Source organism: Diaporthe citri, assembly GCF_014595645.1.
Source record: "Diaporthe citri strain NFHF-8-4 chromosome Unknown scaffold_1, whole genome shotgun sequence".
Classification (NCBI taxonomy): Eukaryota; Fungi; Ascomycota; class Sordariomycetes; order Diaporthales; family Diaporthaceae; genus Diaporthe; species Diaporthe citri.
Window position 1 is genome coordinate 2,064,272 of NW_025064846.1, and position 19,721 is coordinate 2,083,992.

Genomic DNA, 19,721 nt, shown 5'->3' on the forward strand with positions numbered 1-19,721 from the left:
TCAGCGGGGACACATCGGGAGGGACGCCAGCGGACCCCTCAACTGATGTTCCGCCCCCGATCCCTATCGCGTCTCGGCCTAGCGCGGCCCAGATTGATGCGGCAACAGCAAACAGTACGGCACAGCAGGTGGCGTCATGTCTTGTTTGCCGAGACTTCTCGGGTCCGGACAGTGTCGCCGCACAGTATCCGTCGTCAGTCATTGACCGTCGCGATCCCGTGGGTTATCTGGCAAGCGTACTATGCGGGCCTTTCCCTTCACCAACGGACAAGGCTCGGGCGATATTCACCTGGTGTCATCATAATATAGCATATGTTCGTACTTCCCTGCCCAGCCCCCGCTTTTCTTTCTTTCCTTTTATTGCCGACTTCAGTGTCGCTCTTAAGAACAAGCCCGCAAGACGCCGCGTATTGGTGATTGGCCATCTACGAGCAGGAAGCCAACGCAAACACCTTGTCCCGGGTACAGTGTACTGACAAGCAGTAGGATGTCGAAGGTTTCTTTGGCGGTTGTATCCAGAGGGGCACAGCGAGCGACACTATCTTCTCGGGCAAAGCAGTCTGCGAAGGCTATGCCCGCGTCTACGAAGCCATCGCGAAGCGGGCAGGGCTGGAATGTATCGTGGTCGGTGGGCATGGCAAAGGTTATGGATTCACCCCGCTCAAGGAAGGCGAACGGCCACCCCCACGGAAAGCCTCAGGCCATGCTTGGAATGCAGTCAAGATCGACAATGGGTACTGGAAGCTCCTGGATGCCTGCTGGGGTGCTGGAAGTGTCTCTGGGCAGAGTTACAGTCAGCATTTCAAACCGCACCAATTCACAGCAAGCAACGAGATGTTTGGGTATGAGCTCCCATTTCCTTCTCAATTGTTTTCTCTCCCGGCACACGTCAAGAAAGGGACAGTCATGTACCAGGGGAAAAGGTTCATTTGTTCCAACCGGGTCCGCAGAGCAGGGCTTGGTGCAGCAACCTTTTTCCCGTCGTATTGCAAGGCGAACGACCTTGGCTGACGAAGTATGCAGGATGACTCATTTCCCGGAAGATTCGCGACACTTTTTCCGGGATGACGGGAGAACCCCCTCTTGGGAGGAGTATTTCGTGGGCGTATCGAGGGGCGAACGCACTCAGTGGTTCTCCAACGCCATTGACGAGGGACTCAACGAGTGGTGCTCCTCGCCGGCGGAGAAGAAGATACCCGTCTACAGTGGCGAGGTGGTGAGATTCCAGTTCGCAAAGGTGTGTGAGCACTGGACAAGCGAGAGAAATGGACTGGGGAAGCCGAGGCTTCTGATGGTTCAGATCCACGGGGTCGACGGGCGGAAGGACGACCTCGTCTCTTGCGAGAGCGACGGGTTCTGGTGGTGGTGTGACGTACCAGCCAGGTGCGTGTTCCACACAACGAGATCGATTCTGTCAACTGACGTTTGATCACACAGGGACCTCGGGAGCCCCGGACAAAAAGATCCAATTGATCGCTCTCAAGACCCTCGGCGAGCAGGATGGGAGAGGAGTTACGAAGGCGCAATTTCTGTCGAAGAAGGGCAGGTGCGGTATGAGCTGGGATATATACGCCCAGTGGGAGTTGGTCTAAACATGCTAGGGTAGTCCACCGTTGTAGGGTGCAATGCATATTTGGAGAAAAGGTATGCTCGCGTGTTGATGTCTTGGGGTAGTCCAACGCAGCCTCATCGCCAAGAGAGGACGGGGATTTTGGGCGAGGGTGCAGGGAGCAACCCTATATCTGGGCCTCTTTGACTGGACAACTTGGATGCATTCTGGCTGCTCTGTCCCGGAGCATTGAGACGCTGCCTGCTGATGAAACCAAGCGTCTGCTGCGGTATGTGGTCATCTACCGTTCCCGCATCCTCGTAGCCGAGCTGAAGTGAATCATTCGCCCATGCCTCTTCGCCATTTCTTCCATGAATTCCAGGTTCAGCTGTTGAGGCTCACGATGGGTCGCGAGGGTGCCCCATTGGGCGCAGGTACACCCAGGCCAGCCACTAACCTGCTGACAGCCCTGGCTGAGGACATTGGAAGAGCTGATTGGAGAGAGCCCCTGATGGTGCTATACACCTTCCTGCCAGAATCTCGTACGGCATAACGTACGTCCTATTGAGTAGCATCCTGTGGAGAATTCTCCCGTGGGCCTACCGCCTGTGGTATTGTCAACTGCAGGTTCTTAGATATAAAGCAAACTGTAGAATGACATTTTGGTAGGTAGTCTATCTAGTTTTCCTTGCCCTCAGTAGTAGCCACCCATGTGTACGTATATACGTGGTCCAGGTACTCTTGAGTGCTTGGCGAACCCCTACGATCCCTGCAGGCTGTAGGGTGATTGGCTGCGGGGGCCGTCCCAATCCCTGAAGCGCTCGCCCCAGCTCTACCACCGCAAATGCGCCCCCCCCCATGCCCCGTCCCCGGCTGCCCGCCTAGCGCTCCGCCCACTCTAGGTGATCTAAGCCGATCTCAGCAGCCAAAAGTGAGTGGACCGTTTCTATTGACTCCAACATCAAATTCGCCCTTTCAACGTCGGATTCACTCGACAAGCATCTTCACTCCTTTTTTCTTTGTACGTCGTTTTCTTAAACAATCCACTTAGCACTGACTGTTTCTGTGTGTGCTTAAGAGCAATTGCATCATCTGCAGCCGCCTCTTCTTTCTTGTGCGAAACGGCCGGCGCAGCCTGCGTTTCTTGCCTTGCCAAGCTGCCAGACCAGACCAGCAGCCGACAGCCGAATTATTACCTCGTCGCAGTCATCAGCACTTCCTCTCCCAGCGCCTGCCGATCTCGCCGCGCTCTTCTGAGCAACTCCCGCCAGCCTCGCACGATGGCGTCGGATCCTGTCGACGAGGCTGCTCCGGCCTCTGCAGGCCTTCAATTCACAGATCTGCCCCAGGAGATACAGAAGGACATCATCAGTCATGTAAGCGCCCGCCGTGGACCCCTCCATCGTTCTCGCGCGCCAGCTCCATCTGGCCGGTCCAAGGACATCCTGCTGAACCACAGCCGCAGTGCCATCAACCAGAGCTCATCTGCCTGTCTCTTGTCTCCAACCACTTCAGATCTCTGGCTGCCGCCGAGCTGTATCGCAATTTCCACATTGTCTTCCCCGACGAGGACGACCCCGCCTTCGACTCGCCAATAGACGGGCTGGCAGGCGGCTTGGAGACCTTCGTCACGAGTGAATATGACTATGCGAAACACCTCAGAGACATATCGCTTGATACCCTGAGTGCCGGCGACAAGGCTGAGACGGCGTACAAACCCTACCTGTACAGCGTCAGCTGCGGCAAGTTCCTTAATACTCTACTCCTCCTGACCTTGCGCAAGGCAAAGGCTCTGGAGACCCTGAGGTAGGACCGCCTTGAGTTGGCGCGCTTCGTCCTGATACAGGCTACATATTCTAACTTGCTCTCCCGTAGATGGAATATCCGTGTCGAGCTCAGTCGGCCGGTGTACAAGGCGCTCCACAGTATCGATACCCTGTCGCATCTTCACATACGTCTCCAAGCAGGACCATCTCTGTACGAGCATCCCCCGCCATTGCCTCTTTCGTCACCCGGTGCGTCCCCGAACGCGTCCACGCATCATCTTCCACTCATTGATTCACAACCTCCGCCACCGACCTTTGCTGCGCTTCCGCCCCCGCCCCCACCGTTCTATATACCACCGCCTACGTCGTCTCTTCCGCCATTGCATCCGCCCCCAAAGCCACCCGCTAGGATCAAAGCACTCAAGAAGTCCTCAACGTCCAAGAACCCACCCACTTTGTCAGGTTTCAAGAACTTGAAGACCCTGTCGGTTCTGGACATCGATGACTTGGACGTGGTCACGGAGCTCAAGTCCTGCGTCAGAAACTCCCAGGCGACACTGTCCAAGCTCAAGCTGTCATTTTCGCACAACATGGCCATGCGCGCACGCAAGCCACCCCCAGACATCGACCCCGATGATTCGGATCCCGACGACGAGTTCCAGGTTGTACCAGTGGTAGCACCACCTCCCGTTACCCCGTATGACGATGTTAGTGGACCGGCCAGAGCGTTCCGTGCGCAGGAGGAGCGAAAGACCCAAGAGTCTGTGCTGGGTCGCATCTTTGACGTGGAGCCTTACTTGGTTAAGAAGCCGACCAAAAAGCCACGGGATAAGGAGAATGAGCCCCCGAGCGAGGAGAAGACGGCGAACCCTGGCCAGTACTTCATCGACTCTCTTAAGGCTGTGTCGGAGAAGCTCATGAAAGATCTGGTGGGGTCGGACGATTTCGCAGCAGCAGGAGATTTTGGACACCATAGAAACGGCGGCTAGGACCTACGTCGCTGAATCAGAGAGCAAATCAGGCGCTCCCAAAGAGAACGGGGTCAACGGAGAGTCAAGTGCCAGCGGGGCCAACGTGAACGGCACGGCCGAGCCAGATGCCTCCAAGTCCGAGAATTCTCAACAGGCCGAGCTCAGCTTATTTGAGCCTAAGACTCCAAAAGGCAAGGAGCCTGAGCAAGACGCGAACCCGGATGACATTAACATTGAAGAGCCAGTGGAGGACAGCTTTGTGGAGGAGCCGTCGGAGATCGCCACACCTGATACTAGCAACGGGGCTGAAGTGGCATCAACCAAGGAACCTGTCTCAAACGGCAATGGGGTCCAGAATGTCTCGGCAAACGGTGACATCCCTCTGGTTCTGGGCTCAAATGAATCTAATGCCGCTGCCAACCTGTCAGCCCAAAGGCAGAACTTCAAGACGCTGGCCGAAAAGCTCGAGTCCTTCGAAATACAGGCTGGGGAGTTGCGCAAGGAGATCCAGGAACTCCCTACCGAACCAGGACTCGAATCAGAGAAGCGAATGCAGGAAGCTGATTTGCGGATGATCGAGCTCAGCACCAACATCAAAGACATCCAGAGCGAGATGGCTGTTGTGGCAGCTGAGATCGAGGACGCAGAAAAGCAAGATCCTGCTGTGGCGCAGGCAGAGGACGCAGAGGGTGTTCCGAGCCGCATCACGGAATACGCACGGTCGACGAGAGGATTGAGCCTCCAGACGCTCAGTATCTATCTCATCCCCGTTAAGGCCTCGGTGCTATCGCGAGCCATCGACCTCCGCGTTTTGAGGAGAATCACGCTGCTCAACGTTGGCAACCAGGCTCCCATATGGGCCTTGTTCGCCAAGGAAAACAAATTGCAGCCGATTGCGTTGCGCAAGATCTTCACGGACAACGTCTCGGTGCCATTCTTGACATTCGTCTCCCAGTTGGAGGAGCTCAATGAGCTGTTTATGCTCGAGAGGCCGGACAAGTACAAACCTGAGCCGTTTGGACCAAAGACGGCTATCACGATGGACCAGATCAGACGCATGGTGCTGAAGAGGCACATGCTAAGCCTGAAGCGACTCATGGTCAAAAACCAACAAGACTCGGCATGGGATGTTGACGAGAAGACAATGTTGCTTATCTGCAGGCGTGGCAAGAAACTCGAAGAGCTGGCCGTCAGTCTGGGGATTCGTGCTATCGTGAGTCCTTTCTCCACGTCCTACTTGCGCGTGGCCATGACTGACCTGGGTTTTAGCACACGACTCTGCAGCACATATCCGGCCTCGTGAATCTACGCGCCCTGCACATAATCAACCTCCGCAATGACGACACCTGCGTCTGGGTCATGCGCGAGACGAAGCGGTTCGTCATTGACAACCTATCGCACTACCCTGAACTCAAGCTCGAGTGGCTCGCTATCGACGACGACGAGCGCGTTGAGCGCATTTTGAGGCTGAAGGACACACCAAAGGAGAAGAAGGGCAAGTCTGCCAAGTCAAAGGGCAAAGAGAAGGCTGTCCCTCTGACAAGTCTGCCCAATGGCGACCACTTCCCTGTCCTGACCCTGGACAACCTCGACCTGGGGAGCGAGAGCGATGAGGACGATGAGGAAGAATTCACCGGCCTGGACGGTATGCCCAAAATCGAGACCATCGATAACATACACTTTTATGACGTTTGGGGGGTCCGAATTTTCAAGAGGGAGGTCGTCACTGGGCGGCTGTAGGCGAAAGTAGTGCGTGCGACGGGATGGGAGAGTAGCAGTCGGGCAATTGTGGACATCCACACCTTCACATCACACGACGCGATGGAAAACAGGAAGACATCCGTTGGAGTGCTGGAATTTTGGTGAACGAGGCACAGCGGGAAAGGAAAGATTGGAAGGTGAATACGATGAATAGCCGGCGTTGGGCGCTTGAGTTCTATCCTGCTCTGCTTTTCCTATGCACAAGTCTCCTTCCTGACTTGTCGACAAATATGCATAACCAGCAGATGAGTATAAAGAGGGAGGCGCGCGCACGCACACGTCATGTCAGAATGATGATGCTCGGGTGGATGTTAGATCCTGAGTCTCTCCAGGCAGAGGTACAAGTCAATGCGATGCATCACTAGGAAGGGTTGACACCATATATGACACGGTGACCGCGGCGTAATAAATGTGTTGAGTGACTGGAGAGGGAAGGCGAGCGGCGGGAATTACGACACAGTGCAGCCGGATAGAGACAAGGACTACAGCCCCTGACACCGAGACACTGAACCAACAGCAGGACCAGTAGAGAGCCATGCAGACTGACAGGGGAACGGCCAAGCATGTCGACGGGGAAGGCGGGTCGTGGAAAGACAAGACACAGTAGATACACAGGTGTACTGGCGGCTCGGCCGGGACATTTGTCCCTGAGGAGGGAAACCGGTGCCGAGCAAGGACCACGCTATGGACAGGATAGGAGCCCCCTCCGCTCCAACAAAACCCGCAGGCTATTTAGTTACTACCACCACCAGTCCTCCCCGCCGTTCCACCAGAGGCTCACCGAGAAGCTGACGCTGAGGCCCCTGACGTAGTGCCACCACCCGATGGGCACATAGAGAGTGTCGCCCGGCTCGAGGATGCAGTCGACGAAGGGCACCTCGCGGAACTGGCGGGCCCTGGAGGCGGCTGCCTCGCCATCCTCTCCCTCGTCCCCATCAGCATCCCCGTCCCTATCTCTTCCGTCGCTGGCGGAGGAGATCGAGGCCTGGGGTTCGGCGTCGGGGTCGGCATCCCACCCCTCGAGCACGCCCACGTCCCAGGCGCTCGTGTTGCCCATCTCGACGCCGCCCTCGCGGCCCCTCGCGCGCATTACGCTGCCGCTGCCGTCCGCGCCGCCTCCGAGGAGGGGCGAGTACAGCCGCACGTACTTCCTGCCGACGACCTGGGCCAGCAGGTTGTGGTACGGGTCGGTGTGGAGGGGCGTGATGGTGCCAGGGGGCCCGAACCAGGCGTTGAGGAGAGGGGCGTCGAGCTCTGGTTGGTCTTGCGATGGGTCGGTGGGGTGGAGAGGGGGCGCGGTGTAGCAGTGGTCTGGGATGAGGATGTCGTTTCGCAGCTGCGGGAGCTGCTGGAAGAGCTGGTGCTGCGCCAGGTAGGCTACTGCTGCTGGTGTTGGTGTTGGTGTTGGTGCTGCTGTTGCCGTCGGGTGGTCCGCGGTATTAGGAGGGGCGGCAGGAGGAGTATCTGATCTGTCACCTGCCTGCCCGGCCGCCGCAGGCATGCGTCGCCAATCTTGGCTCTGGTCTGTTGGTGCAGGGGCTCCCTGATGAGGGGCCACCGAGGTTGGGTCGATATGATTCCTCAGAAACTCTCCAAAGGCCACAATCTTCTGGCCCCAGCCCTCGTCCACGTAGCTCCTGCCGATCTCGACGGGAACCAGCCGTCGCCCCCCAAAGGTTCGCGACAGCAGGTACTCCGGGTTGTTCCATGGCCGAGCCCCCCTGGCTGGCCAATCTTCTATGAGCCCCGTCAGGATCAGCGGCTCGGGCCCTCGACGCGGGTCTGCACGGTCGAGGTACTGCTGAAAGGCCGTCATGTCCATGACATCTGCGGAGACGCGGCGGATGGCGTTCCGGACAGGTGGAGTGAAGGGCTCGAACGTGGAGAACGAACGCAACGCTTGCCCCGGCGCCGCTGTGGGAGCTGACAAGTCGAGCCTGGCCCTCTTTGCTGGTGGCGGCGTGATATTGGCAGCGGCTGTCATGGCGGGCAGGCCATAATGGGAACCGCATGTTGCAGTAGTCATGGTCTCACCGGTGTTGGTGGGATCGCAGACGTTCTCAAAGAGGCCGAAGGCGGTGTCGATCCATTTCCTGCCACGCGAAAGACCGCCAGCCCCAGCGAGTATCAGTGCCAAGTCTAGAGTCTTCACCATGGCCTGCATTGATTGCTCGGCTGTGTCTCTCGCATCCTGGCATGACACGGTCACACCAACCCCGTCCCGCGCCAGTTCCCAGATTTGTTGGGACGAGGACAGGAACAGGTAGCCGAACTTGAGTATGCTGGCGTCCGTGTACAGCTGCCTCCAGCAGAGGGGAAGATCTTTGTACAGATATGCATAGAACTTGGCATATGCGATCGATATAATGTCGTCGAGCCTCTTCAATATGGGATGGTGCCCAACGGCCCCGCCGCAGGCCGTGTCGTTATAGCCAGCTCGCAACTGCCGTGTCCCATGTGCGGATGGCCGTGTGGCATTAGGCCGCCCATCATCCTCGGCAGTCGTGGCCGGCCCGACGGGTACAGGCGACGTGATGGAAGGATATGCTGGCGCGGCCGCCTCGTATAGAGTAACTAGTCGCGACGCTTGCCGTGACAGGAGATGCACCAGCGGCTCACCGCAGTCCGCTAGGCCGAGCCCAGCCCCGTCGCCATTCGCCGTCGCGCTCGCCGTCGTCGCCGAGGTGCTGTGATCACGATCGCCCGCAGCCGCATCATCCGCACCAACCACCCCGCCGGCAGCAGCGCAGCGATCCTCTCCTCGCCGGCTGCTGTTGCCCTCCTCGCCGGCCAGGGCCCTCTGGAGGAGGACGTGGTCGCATTCATCCCTGATGCTCGCGGCCGCAGAGGCACAGAGGGCGCGTAACCCCACAGCTGCATGTGCGTGTGCGCCTGCATGTGCAGCTGCGCCTGCCATGGCCACGTCGTCCCCTCCCCTCGGGCTCGCGGCGCGGAGGGGGGTGTGTGGGCGGGTGCGGGTCCGAGTACCTGCCGAGCGTCCTGACTGTAGAAGGGGGGTAGCTGAACTCTCCCGGTTCTTGTTGCGTGACGGCTTACTGCAGAACGTGTGCGACATGTTCCTGTGGCTGCATCACAAGCATGAGCTTGCTAGGTCATGGGTAGAGGTGGGCATGTAGGAGTGGGCCGCGTCCCTCCTGAGCGCTGCTGCTTCTCCCGGGCCACTGCGCGAGCCAGCCTGCTCCTTGCGGGTGTCGAGCTGAAAAACGGTGTCGTGTGTGGCACTGCGGCTTTGCGCCCGGTCGGGTGTTGGCTGCGCGAGATGTGCAAATGCGCTGGGCCACTGGGGAAGAGAACGTGGTCAGGCTGCTGAACCATGTGCGTAGGCTTGACTGTTCAAAGAACTGGGCTGCGGGCCCAGTCTTTTATTTTCGCTCCCCCATCTCCTCCAGGGATCAGGCATCCACGCAATAAGGTTCCGTTGACGGCCCCAGCCCCAAGCTCTGACGGGCATAAGCGAGACGGATAGAAGCGCAAGCGAGATTCTAGCGGTTCATCACCGTGGAGCGGGTGGGACACTGAGACAGGGATCACAAGTCCACACAGCAGACACTGTCGTGGCGCATTGCATCGAGCTTGCCCCTTCAGCCTGAGGGCCGCTGCCCGCTTCACAAAACCACGCACAGCTCGTGAATCGTAGCATCAAGACATTGAAAGATAATTCGTTGGGCGCCTATCTACCTCGGAGTGAGTCAAACGGCTTTGCTGCTGCAGCCATCTAGTCAAAGCCATGGCCCTGCCGCTGGTAGGCAAGGCTCTGACACCGCCGTCGGTCATGGCCGCCCTTGCAAAATGCACTGCTTGACCGACCAAACCATAATTCATAAAAATGCCCGCTCATTTGCTGTAAGAAAACAACGCATCCTGTGCCACCCTGGGTATGTGAAGAAAGTAAGCTGCGGAAAGAAAGACGAGGTCGTTGTGCAACTTCCATAGCCACCTTGGGTAATGCTGCCCCTTCTCGGCCAAACTTCATGAATGCCATTCAGTCCAAATGCTGGTCCTGGTCTCTTCAGATCCGGGTCACCTTGACCCAGAGTTCTGACTGTATGAAGATGCCAGCACTGAATGAAGTCCATGGGGAAGGAGGGTTGAGCAGTCCGAAATCGTACCGACGCAGAAGCTATTGTCGATGCACAGTCAGCATACAAAATCATAATCCGACGGGGACCGAGTCATGCGGCATGGTTTGAAGAAAGGGGTGTCTGCCGCTCAGCCGCCGGCTGACTGCGCGGGTGACGACAGCCGGCCGGCTGTAAATCGGACAGGAGGGATGCATCTCAGGAAGGGGTAACTCACCTCAACAAATATCTTGTTCAGCTCTAGCAGGGCGACAGACCTTCCCAGGCACTGCCACTTGCCGTACTTGAATACAAGCTCCCATGTGCTGGTCATCTCCTGGAGCAGCTGCTCGTCCTTGACCTCGAGCCAGCGTTCCGGCCGAAATGTCTCCGCGTCAAGGCCATACACACCCTTGTTGTGCTGCACACCAAAAGCCGACCAACCAATCTCCGTACCCTCGGGCACAGGGATGCCGCGGATGACGTCGCCACCGGGAGGTACGACCGTCGGCATCAAGCCCGTCACGGGCGGAAACACGCGCATCCCCTCTTTGATGACCGCCTGCAGGTACGGGAGGGTGCGAGCCTCTTCGTCCGTGATGGGGCTGGAGATATGACCCTTCGCGGCTGCCGTGCGAATCTCGTGCACTAGCTTCCTGTAGGCCTGAGGCGAGCTCATCAGATAGAGCATGGTGGTCCGAATAGCAGTGGCGGTTGTATCAGAGCCGGCGATGATGTTGACGAGAGCTTCTCCCTCGGCATCCTCCCGGCTCAGGCCGTGCTTGAGGAAGGACCCGAGCATGTCCTTGCGGTCAGTTCCGTTTGGTCCGAGCCGCTCGGCTACCACCCTCTTGGCCACACTATTTTCAAGGACCTGTCAGCCGCATTCTTTGTACAGCATAAGTCGCGGGCAACACAGTGCAACAGGTGGAATCATTCTCCTTTCGACCTACCCAATGAATTTTCCAAACCCATGAGGGTCCTTCTCTGAGGGCATGAATCGACGGAGGAGCGGCGACTGCATCAGTCTCGCCAGGACGGGCAGGACGCTAACAATCATCATGGCGGGCATACTGGCCTCGGTTCTCTTGATATATTCGTGAACATCGGCATCTTGAGTGAGGTGGCCGAAGTCTGAGCCGAAGGCAATGTCGCCGATGATGTCCAGGGTCAGGTACTGAGCCTTTCTGGCCAGATCCATGGGGCGGTAGATGGCACCCTCGGATACGTAGTCGCGCTCAATGAGACCGATGAATGCCATGATGCCCTTGTCGATTCCGAGCTCGAGTCCCTCGTTCTCCTTCCCGGCGTACTGCAGATGGGCAAGTTTTAGCGGGCTAGTGTCCAAACAGGAATGGGACTGGGTACACAACTGCTTACTCCTGCAGCCATTTTCGCCCGCAGCTCATTGTGCCGCTCATCGTCCCTTGTGGAGAGGATGTTGTCACGGGTGGGGTCAAATCGGACGGCGTCGTAGAAATCACCCTTCTTGTACCTGGAACGGACGGCCCACATGCGCTTCACAACTTCCGGATCGTCCGTTACGATTGTGTTGGGCCCGACGCGGGCGACATGACCTGTACACACAATCACCAGTCAGCAACGCTCGGACTCTGGCCAACAGCCTGCCTCCTCGCCGCCATGCGCTCGACGTTCACGGGTGTCTCAGGCTGACGCGCAAGGAGAACATCTGCATGTCTCGTTTGGTGTTGACGAGGAAGGAATCCGAGAACTCGGGGTTCTGGGCTGTGACCAACCACTTCTTACCATGGGTATCGCAAGCTGCCTTCAGAGCCAGATGCATGTTCCCACCAAGGGTGTTACGCAGCATCCACCACTTGCTGAGACCAGCAGACGGTGGCCCAGGAATGTGTCTGAGACGACGCCATGTGGTGTAGGTCGATAACGAAAGGATTCCGAGCAGGCCTAGGACAAGGAGAGCGACGAGGTTGGCAAAGGAGAAGGCAGTGGTCGTTATCTCCCCAGAATGAGGGAAAATGCGGTCGAGCACCGCCATTGCTCGGGGGAAGGAGTCTGAATTATTGCAAAGACCACTAAGGGAGGTGATGGTGCTGCGGGAGATATGGCATATGAGGTAGATGGGAGGCCAGCAGGAGAGTGAGGTAATCGAGGATTAAGCGAGGATCTGAAAAGGTCATGTCGAGCAGGGAATCAAGCCTCGCTTATCTAGGTTTGTGGCATGTGGTATTGACAGCAAGTGAATGGATCCGACAGTCTGGAGACGAAACGGGAATGGATGGGTTAGAGTGGGAAGGGGGCGGGTCCCTTTGGACCTTGTCCATGGGAGTGACATGGCGATGGGGACGCTAGTGAAGAGGTGAGTGGGAATCGGCGCAGGCTAGTGACTGCATTGAAAAGACTGGGTAGTCGATTCCATTGTCACTCTTCAACAGGAAAGTGCCTGAAGTGACAGCGTGTTGCCCGTGGAGGGTAGTGAGTGGCAGTGGCAGAGCACATGAAGCAGCCGACCTGGAACCACAAACTCGGACGTGTTTGACATGACCGAGACCAATCAAGCATGGAGAGCGAGCACGTAGTTTATACTGCAGAGTTTCTCGCCATGATGTCGGCGGCGAGCACAACCCGAGATATCCTTAAGAGACCGCCCGGGCATGTGAGAGAGGGCTTTGCTGAGGTACAGGAATCCGGCTGCGTGTCAAGCAGGCCCGTCTGTGCCAGCGTACGAGGTACGAGGCTCATTTTTCCGATGTTGAGCCTGAGCAGTTGCAGAGGAATACCAAAAGGCACAGGCCCGGCTGAAATACTGCGTAACACGCCACACAACGTGCGGGACAGGGACCTTAGGAAGCAGGTGTGTGATGTCCCACCCCATCCGCCAATTACCCTGAGCAGACGCGGTAGGGGCGCCGAGGTGCTCAAGGATGTTGGGCTGAGGCCATGGGGAGATGCCGCCAGAGCTGGATCAGCACACTCGTGTCAATGGATGCTACGCAATCTTTCGGCTTGTCGTTCAAGCCAATAGTCCTCGGGTGCCAGGCCCGCATGCAGGCAGGACCAATGCGGATCCGATTGAGTGATGACGGACCGAAGACGGCAATCAGTCTGTGATTGACAAACATTAGCCTAAGAGAGCAACGGCACCCCCCGTCTGTGGATGTACAGTAGTAGTCTTGGAACAGCAAGAAAGAGGAGTCGTTGTGGACTCGGTCGGGGGTGTTGCTGCCGCAGGGAGGCGCCCCACGCTGGAGCCATTGCGTTGGTCCTGATGATGGCTGGTGGGTGGTCAAAGCACCGACTCCTTCTCTGACTCCCATGTCGGCGAGAAGAGACGATGCCATGTTCCCAGTCCAAATGCCCGCGCCCGTCAGGTCCGGCAACTCGACCGCGGAAGCCCAGTTTTCTCGCTTCCCAGCGCACCGCGTTGTCCTGATGTTCAACAGTGAGACGTGTCAAAGAATTGTCCGGAGCAGCACGGGAATGTCAGTCTATGGGGATTCCCACGGGAAGGGTAATGGTATCAGATACGTCTTCGTAGTGGCCAGGTTTTGGTGTGTTGCAACGAGCCGTGCATGGAAAGCTGGTACGACATGCAGGCCGCAGATGGGCTTGGATGGACAACAGCAGGTTCAGAGGATCAGGGACCCTGGTTGGCTCCCGTGGCACCCACGACACTTGAGAATGCCTGGTCTTACTCCGAGGGGCCCGGAGCCCATCAACGATCTGCCGTTTGGATACGCCATGGACTATAGGGTACGGTATGAAGGTGGGCAAGCAATAAATGCCCTAGGAGTAAGCATGTCCAGTCCAGTGGAGGGCGTGCATAAAAATTCCGTATACCGCCATAGGCGGGGCCGTACGTACCTGCCTAGGTGGTGATCATGCTCGACCAAGGGGCCCTGCATAGGAAATTGATGAGCAACGATTTGCGTGTGGATGAATGGCCTGCCGTCGAAGGAGGATATGACAGGTGCATCATCATCAGTCTTACCCGTATGGCAAGGTTGTCCGGGACTAGCGAAAGGTTAATAATATGCAGCATACAGACTAGACTTGACGTGGCCGTCGCAACGGCTTGGTCCAAAGAAGCAGTCCAGAGACAGTGACAGGCAACATCTCGGATGAAGTAGCAGGGCCTCCAAGAGAAAAGCAGGGTGCGCGATTACCCTGCAAGGTTGATAGAGGAAGAAGCCGCGTCAGGTGAACATGCGCGTGGCAGGTACAAGGTGAGAAGGGGAGAGGGCGGCAGGAGACGAGGGGGAAGAGAAAAAGAGTGCAGGAGACAGCGAGAGGCTGGACTCGACAAGAGCCAGGATCAGGTTACTGGTCAGTGCTCACCCTGGTCAAATCTGCCAGGTGCCTATACGTACTATGTGGTCTGCAGTGCTGGCCGCTCGCTCGATCATGATGGCGGTTCCAAGCCCGGGAATGAGACGGTGAGTCGGTGAGACAGAATCGGAAGGGTGGACAAGAGGCGTTGCGTGCCGTTCCGCCAACAAACCAAACTTCCAAACTCTCCGCCCCCACTGCGAGGCAAACCAACGCTCTCCCAGAAACATATTATCCATTATGTACTGTGTGCGATACCTTGAAGGCAATTAGGTAAGCCCAGGTGCACGCCAATGCCGAGGTACCTACGCAGAATGCTGCATTTATCGTTCGTCAGGGTGCAGTGACACTTTTGGTACGTAGTATCTCTGAAGCCTGAGGGTGATCGTCCGCAGGGGGGCAGGGTTTCCCAGGTTGGAAGGAAGAGCGAGCAAGTCTGGGCCCCGTCCTGCCCACCCCGACCCACCCACCACCTTCCTACCTGAGCAGGTTTGCGGCTGGTCTTTCTCTCCATCTGCCCTTGCACTACGGAGTACTTTTAGGACACCGTTGGGACTGGCAGTCCTCCCTCATCGTGGTCTGCTTTCTGCTCCTGTCCTGCCAGGTTGTTGTGATCTGTCATATCGGCTGTGCTGTAGTGCTTGTAGACTCGTGGCACCGTTCGGATCAATTTGGCAAAGGTCTCGCTCCCGGGCGTGCCCAAGTTCCAATCAGAAAGGGCACGCCGCCGCCTGTCCCCATCTGCGGCGCCGGGCCCGCTCCTGAGGACACCTGCGACGAGATTGAGTCTCTGGTCTCCAGCTGCCCCAGATATTTAACGTCTGCCGACAGCCTTCTACTGTCCCCTCCGGATCTGCGGGTCCCTGAAGCTTCCGTCTTCTCGGGCCTGGCCCCGTGCGTTCTTCCTTCGGCTCGGGGCCGCAGGTGCGGCCTTCGTCTCCAACCCTCGGCTGCGTTGCGTCTTGAGACCCACGTTGCACCGACGGGGGGCTGGATGCACACACGACCACACACTGGTGCTGGACAGTGAAGCGACGAACTGGAATGCTGGCCGCCCATCCTAGCCAGGTCACCCCTCTCCACGCTTAACTCATCCGCTGCTGCTGCTGCTGTTGCAGTCGCAGTTTGGCGTCGGTATGGCCAAATGTAAAACTTGAGATGCGACCTGGGCGACCCCAATCAGGCCGACGCGCCAACGATCCCCAGCACTACCTCACGTGCCTATTGCCTAACTGCCTACCCAGGCACTTTTTGGGAATAGCACTGGTAGTGCCTCCCGTCGTTTCAAGGCTTCTGCGCCAGCTACCGCGACTTGCTCTGGTCGGGCCTCAGCCTTATTATCCTGAGCCTCGCAGACCAACTCCAGTGGCAACGGAGCGGCACGGCACGGCGCCTGTTCTCGTCTGCTATCGCCTACCGTACGTATCGTGAGTTTGCCGTGCGACAGTGTGCTCCGACAAGGGGGAGCGCGAGGGTGCGCTTGGTTTTGTTGCAGCAGAAAGCCAACGGTTTACTGTGCGCCGGGCCGTTATCCTTCTTCTCCTCCCTTGGTGGTAGCGGAATCGCCGAGCTACTACTCTCGCTTAAGCAGCTACACGCAAACTCTCTCTGCTGATACGCTCGTCTATTTGGCCCTCCGTGTTACAGGCCGATTCATCTGCGTCAAGACCTATCAATTCGCAGAGATCAACGGAAGCATTCGGCATCCTGCTTCGGCTCCCTGCTACGCACGCAGCACAGTCCGCCTTCCCAGCAAACACGCTGCTCTGGTCCTCGCCTTAGGCATTCTTCAAGCTGGTCACCCCCGCCCCCGCGAGCCACCCGGCCGTTGCCTTCTTGAGGAACAGGTCACCCTCCGTTGGCTGCTTGAGGCCGCTTAGTCCTTGGTTTAGTCGATCAGTTGGTTGCGTTCGGCTCGCTCGCTCGCCCACGCCAAAGCCGGCCGTGCGACGCAACGGGTGCAATCACACATCGCACTACCGCATTACACCGACCGATGTGCTCTCGTGGTCAAGATTGACCACCAACGCCAATCCAACCCACCGCTTCGCCTCTGGCCACACACTTCCTGTCTCTTGCCGAGTCCTTCGGAGCCATCAAACCCCGGCTCTCCTTTTGACAGATTTGACATCTGCAGCCACCAGCCTTCCCCGTGCCGCTCAATGGGCCAGACCACCCCCTCCCTCTTGGCCGCCTTACAATGAAATATCCCCTGACACACCCGGTTGTTTCTGGTCCAAACCGCACCTGATTTTGGATTGTTCACTTTGCTCAGGGCTACTTCGGAGGCTTGCAAGTTCACCCTGTCAAGGAGCACAGCGCTTGTGTATTTCCGCCTCCAGCTGCGCCAAAGGCTGTGCTGTTCTTCCATCTGGCCCGTCTGTCTTGTTCGGCACGATTTATCGACAACGCGGGCTTCATTTTCGAAACCATGGAGGACACTCGGGATCAACCATCCATGGGCGTTGGCCATATAGAGCCGGACACCAGCAGTGACGACTTTGCCGAAGACGTATGTCGAAACAGCGCTCGTGGGGAGGACGCAGTGACCGTCTCTCACGCCCTTGCTGACTTCTGGAATAGGACAGGCAATCCATATTTTCGGACCAAGACTCAGCCCTCGGATCTGCAAGTGTCCTTACAGGCCTCGATAAGCCTCAGCGCCATACTAACATACCTCCTTGCTCAGGACATGTCTCTCTTCTCATCGACGGCTTCCTTGAGATCGTCTATCTTGAGGAGTATAGAAGAGAACGGACGAAAATACCATGGCTACAAGGACGGGAAATACGTCCTTCCAGACGACCAGGTGATTCTTCCCATCACAGACTTATCCACTTCCGGCGCTGCAGTCTCACTGACACTGAGCAGCAAGAACTCGACAGGCAAAGTGCGGTCGAGCCTCTAACCCCTGTCCATGGATTATGCTGACCTGTTTGACAGTCTTCCAGTATGACCTGTGCCTGCTAACATTTGACCACATATTATCATTCGCGCCCTTCACCAAGCTGAACAGGGTTCTGGACGTTGGTTGCGGCGTCGGTGAGTGTGGTCGCACATCATGTATGTGGCACTGCGGTGCAGCTGACATTACTTTCAGGTTATTGGGCATTAGACTTCGGTGAGACCTTGAATATAACTCACTATCAGCCCTATGCTAACCTGCATTGTTCCCCAGCTGAGATGCATCCAGAGGCTCAGGTATTGGTTGACGAGACTGAATCCATCCAAGCCTGAGGCACTAAGACTGTTGTAGGTCATCGGCGTCGACCTGTCACCAGTACAACCAGCATAGTAAGGACTTCAAACCCCCGGTGTTCTGTGCGTATGCTAATCCATCATCAGCGTTGTAAGTCTCAGGACTTGAGTCATGTCAGGAATTGTGGCCATTGACTTGCCTGTCTAGCCACCGAACGTGCAATTCGAGATTGACGACTTGGAAGAATCGTGGAACTTTAGCTACCCTTTCGACTACATACATGCCCTCATGATGACCGGCGCGTTTCGAGATTGGCCAAACTTCTACCGACAGGCGTTCGAGTGAGTGTTTGCCCACCATCCACGAACCCCATTGAAACTATCCCACCAAATACTCAACGTCGATGGCCAGGAACCTGAACGAAGGCGGCTGGGTCGAGAATCAAGACATTCACTTCCCATTGTATTGCGACGACGACACAATGCGCCCAGACGGTGCTGTTAAGCGATGGAGCGACTTGATGGTCGAGGCTGGGGAGAAGTCCGGATTCAATCTCAGCGCATGCGCACTCGCCGGGGACATGATGCATGAGGCCGGCTTTGTCGATATCGTACGGATACCATACAAGTGGCCCATCAACGAGTGGCCGCGAGAGCCCAAGTGGAAGGAGGTGGGGCGCAGGACGGGCATCAATTTCAGGGAAGGCATGTCGGGCATCATGATGGCGCTGTTCACGAGGTTCATGGGCTGGACCAAACAGCAAGTGGAGGAGTTCAGTGCCCAGGTGGACAAGGAATGGCAGGATACCAGGGTGCATGCCTACTTTTGCATATGGGTCACGTATGGGAGGAAGCCATAACCTGCATGGGATGGAATGATTCTGTGCATTGTCGTTGTTGTAATTGATCTGGCAGGACACAGTGGAGATGGGTGATCGCCGCATCAGGGGGACCAAACACGTTTGACGAAAGCATACATAATGACTGCATACCCATATCAATATTCGATACGTTACAGGGGCCAATCTCGAGAGATTTATTTTGCAATACCTGTTATGGGGTTTTCTTGAGACATCGCTCTTCCATGTTGTGCACCTGTCTACTATTGGACGTTGGCATGGGCATGTGCCCATGCGCTCTTACTCTATAAGTGATACGGCATCCGGTATACGTTTGTCAGCGGTGATTCGATTGACTCTGAACGAACACGGCGACTATGTGTATGTGGGCTATCTATTTCCTGCAAACTTGCCATTCCGGAGGCGACCGCAGCGACCATTTTTGCACTATAAAGTTCGGCAAAAATGTCAGAATTAAGTTCTCAGTCGGCTGACAGGCCTGCTGCTGACCGCATGGTGGAGATGTCTCGTGACAGCTCACCTCAATCCCGTTGTGTTTGGCACAGTTTCACCATGGAGAAACATGCTTGCATGGAATGAATAGGTTTGAAATTGGCTCAAAAACTTTAATCCCCATAGGAGTCGATTTGAATATATGAGCATCCCTTCGGAGTACAGGTACTTACTTCCTCTGATGAGCCGACGCCGGCCGCCTCTCACTAACAGAGAATCTTTGGCTGCGGGCATGCCTGGAACACGCGCATCCATGGCAATATTTACTGATAATGAAATAGATCTACATGGCAGCCCCTCGGGTCACCCAAGCACAAGTAACATTCATCACTCGAGGGGGCTCTATCGGCAAGATTAATTCACGGTGTTTGGATATCAAAACTTGAGACTGAACTCATATAGAAGCTTTCCAGGTCTCGTGAAAGGCAAGTAGCCGCAGCACCTGTCATACTTCGCGGCGATGCGCCGTGTGGTACCGAGCCTTGGGCTTCTCGTGTCACTCCCCGTCAAGCAGGACGAGCGCGTGTGCCTCGTCTTTGAGGAGCCCTGCTTCCCCTAGATAAGAACTGGCCTCGCATGACGCGGCAGTGCTTTGGCTGGGACCTATGCCATCAATTGTGCCAAGAAGTCAGGAAGGTGTCTAAGACGCCGGCTGGGCATGACAGCAGCCAGAGATGTTGGTTTATTACCGTACCGCCACTGCATTCTGGGATTCTTCGGTCTGAGCGCCCGTAACC

At 56.8% G+C, this 19,721-nt stretch overlaps 4 protein-coding genes across 4 annotated transcripts; 3 read left to right on the forward strand and 1 right to left on the reverse strand.

The window, feature by feature from the left end:
* Positions 1 to 834: 834 nt before the first annotated feature.
* INS49_000536 (uncharacterized protein) lies at positions 835 to 1,592 on the forward strand (the record flags this gene model as incomplete). The annotated part of the gene is made up of 3 exons (XM_043161373.1): positions 835 to 842; positions 1,024 to 1,241; positions 1,438 to 1,592. 3 exons carry the CDS (start codon positions 835 to 837, stop codon positions 1,590 to 1,592), a joined length of 381 nt encoding a protein of 126 aa, XP_043029879.1.
* Positions 1,593 to 2,829: 1,237 nt separating this feature from the next.
* INS49_000537 (uncharacterized protein) lies at positions 2,830 to 6,026 on the forward strand (the record flags this gene model as incomplete). The annotated part of the gene is made up of 5 exons (XM_043161374.1): positions 2,830 to 2,925; positions 3,015 to 3,355; positions 3,425 to 4,249; positions 4,305 to 5,499; positions 5,571 to 6,026. The coding sequence occupies 5 exons, from the start codon at positions 2,830 to 2,832 to the stop codon at positions 6,024 to 6,026; spliced, it is 2,913 nt and encodes a 970-aa protein (XP_043029880.1).
* Positions 6,027 to 6,786: 760 nt separating this feature from the next.
* Positions 6,787 to 12,143, reverse strand: INS49_000538 (uncharacterized protein; the record flags this gene model as incomplete). Its single annotated transcript, XM_043161375.1, has 7 exons — positions 6,787 to 8,921; positions 9,105 to 9,133; positions 10,178 to 10,188; positions 10,365 to 10,986; positions 11,080 to 11,438; positions 11,507 to 11,703; positions 11,894 to 12,143. 7 exons carry the CDS (start codon positions 12,141 to 12,143, stop codon positions 6,787 to 6,789), a joined length of 3,603 nt encoding a protein of 1,200 aa, XP_043029881.1.
* A 4,722-nt stretch (positions 12,144 to 16,865) lies between these two features.
* Positions 16,866 to 18,492, forward strand: INS49_000539 (uncharacterized protein; the record flags this gene model as incomplete). The annotated part of the gene is made up of 10 exons (XM_043161376.1): positions 16,866 to 16,946; positions 17,018 to 17,068; positions 17,124 to 17,243; positions 17,306 to 17,324; positions 17,378 to 17,476; positions 17,535 to 17,555; positions 17,613 to 17,635; positions 17,691 to 17,714; positions 17,841 to 17,974; positions 18,045 to 18,492. The coding sequence occupies 10 exons, from the start codon at positions 16,866 to 16,868 to the stop codon at positions 18,490 to 18,492; spliced, it is 1,020 nt and encodes a 339-aa protein (XP_043029882.1).
* Positions 18,493 to 19,721: the final 1,229 nt, after the last annotated feature.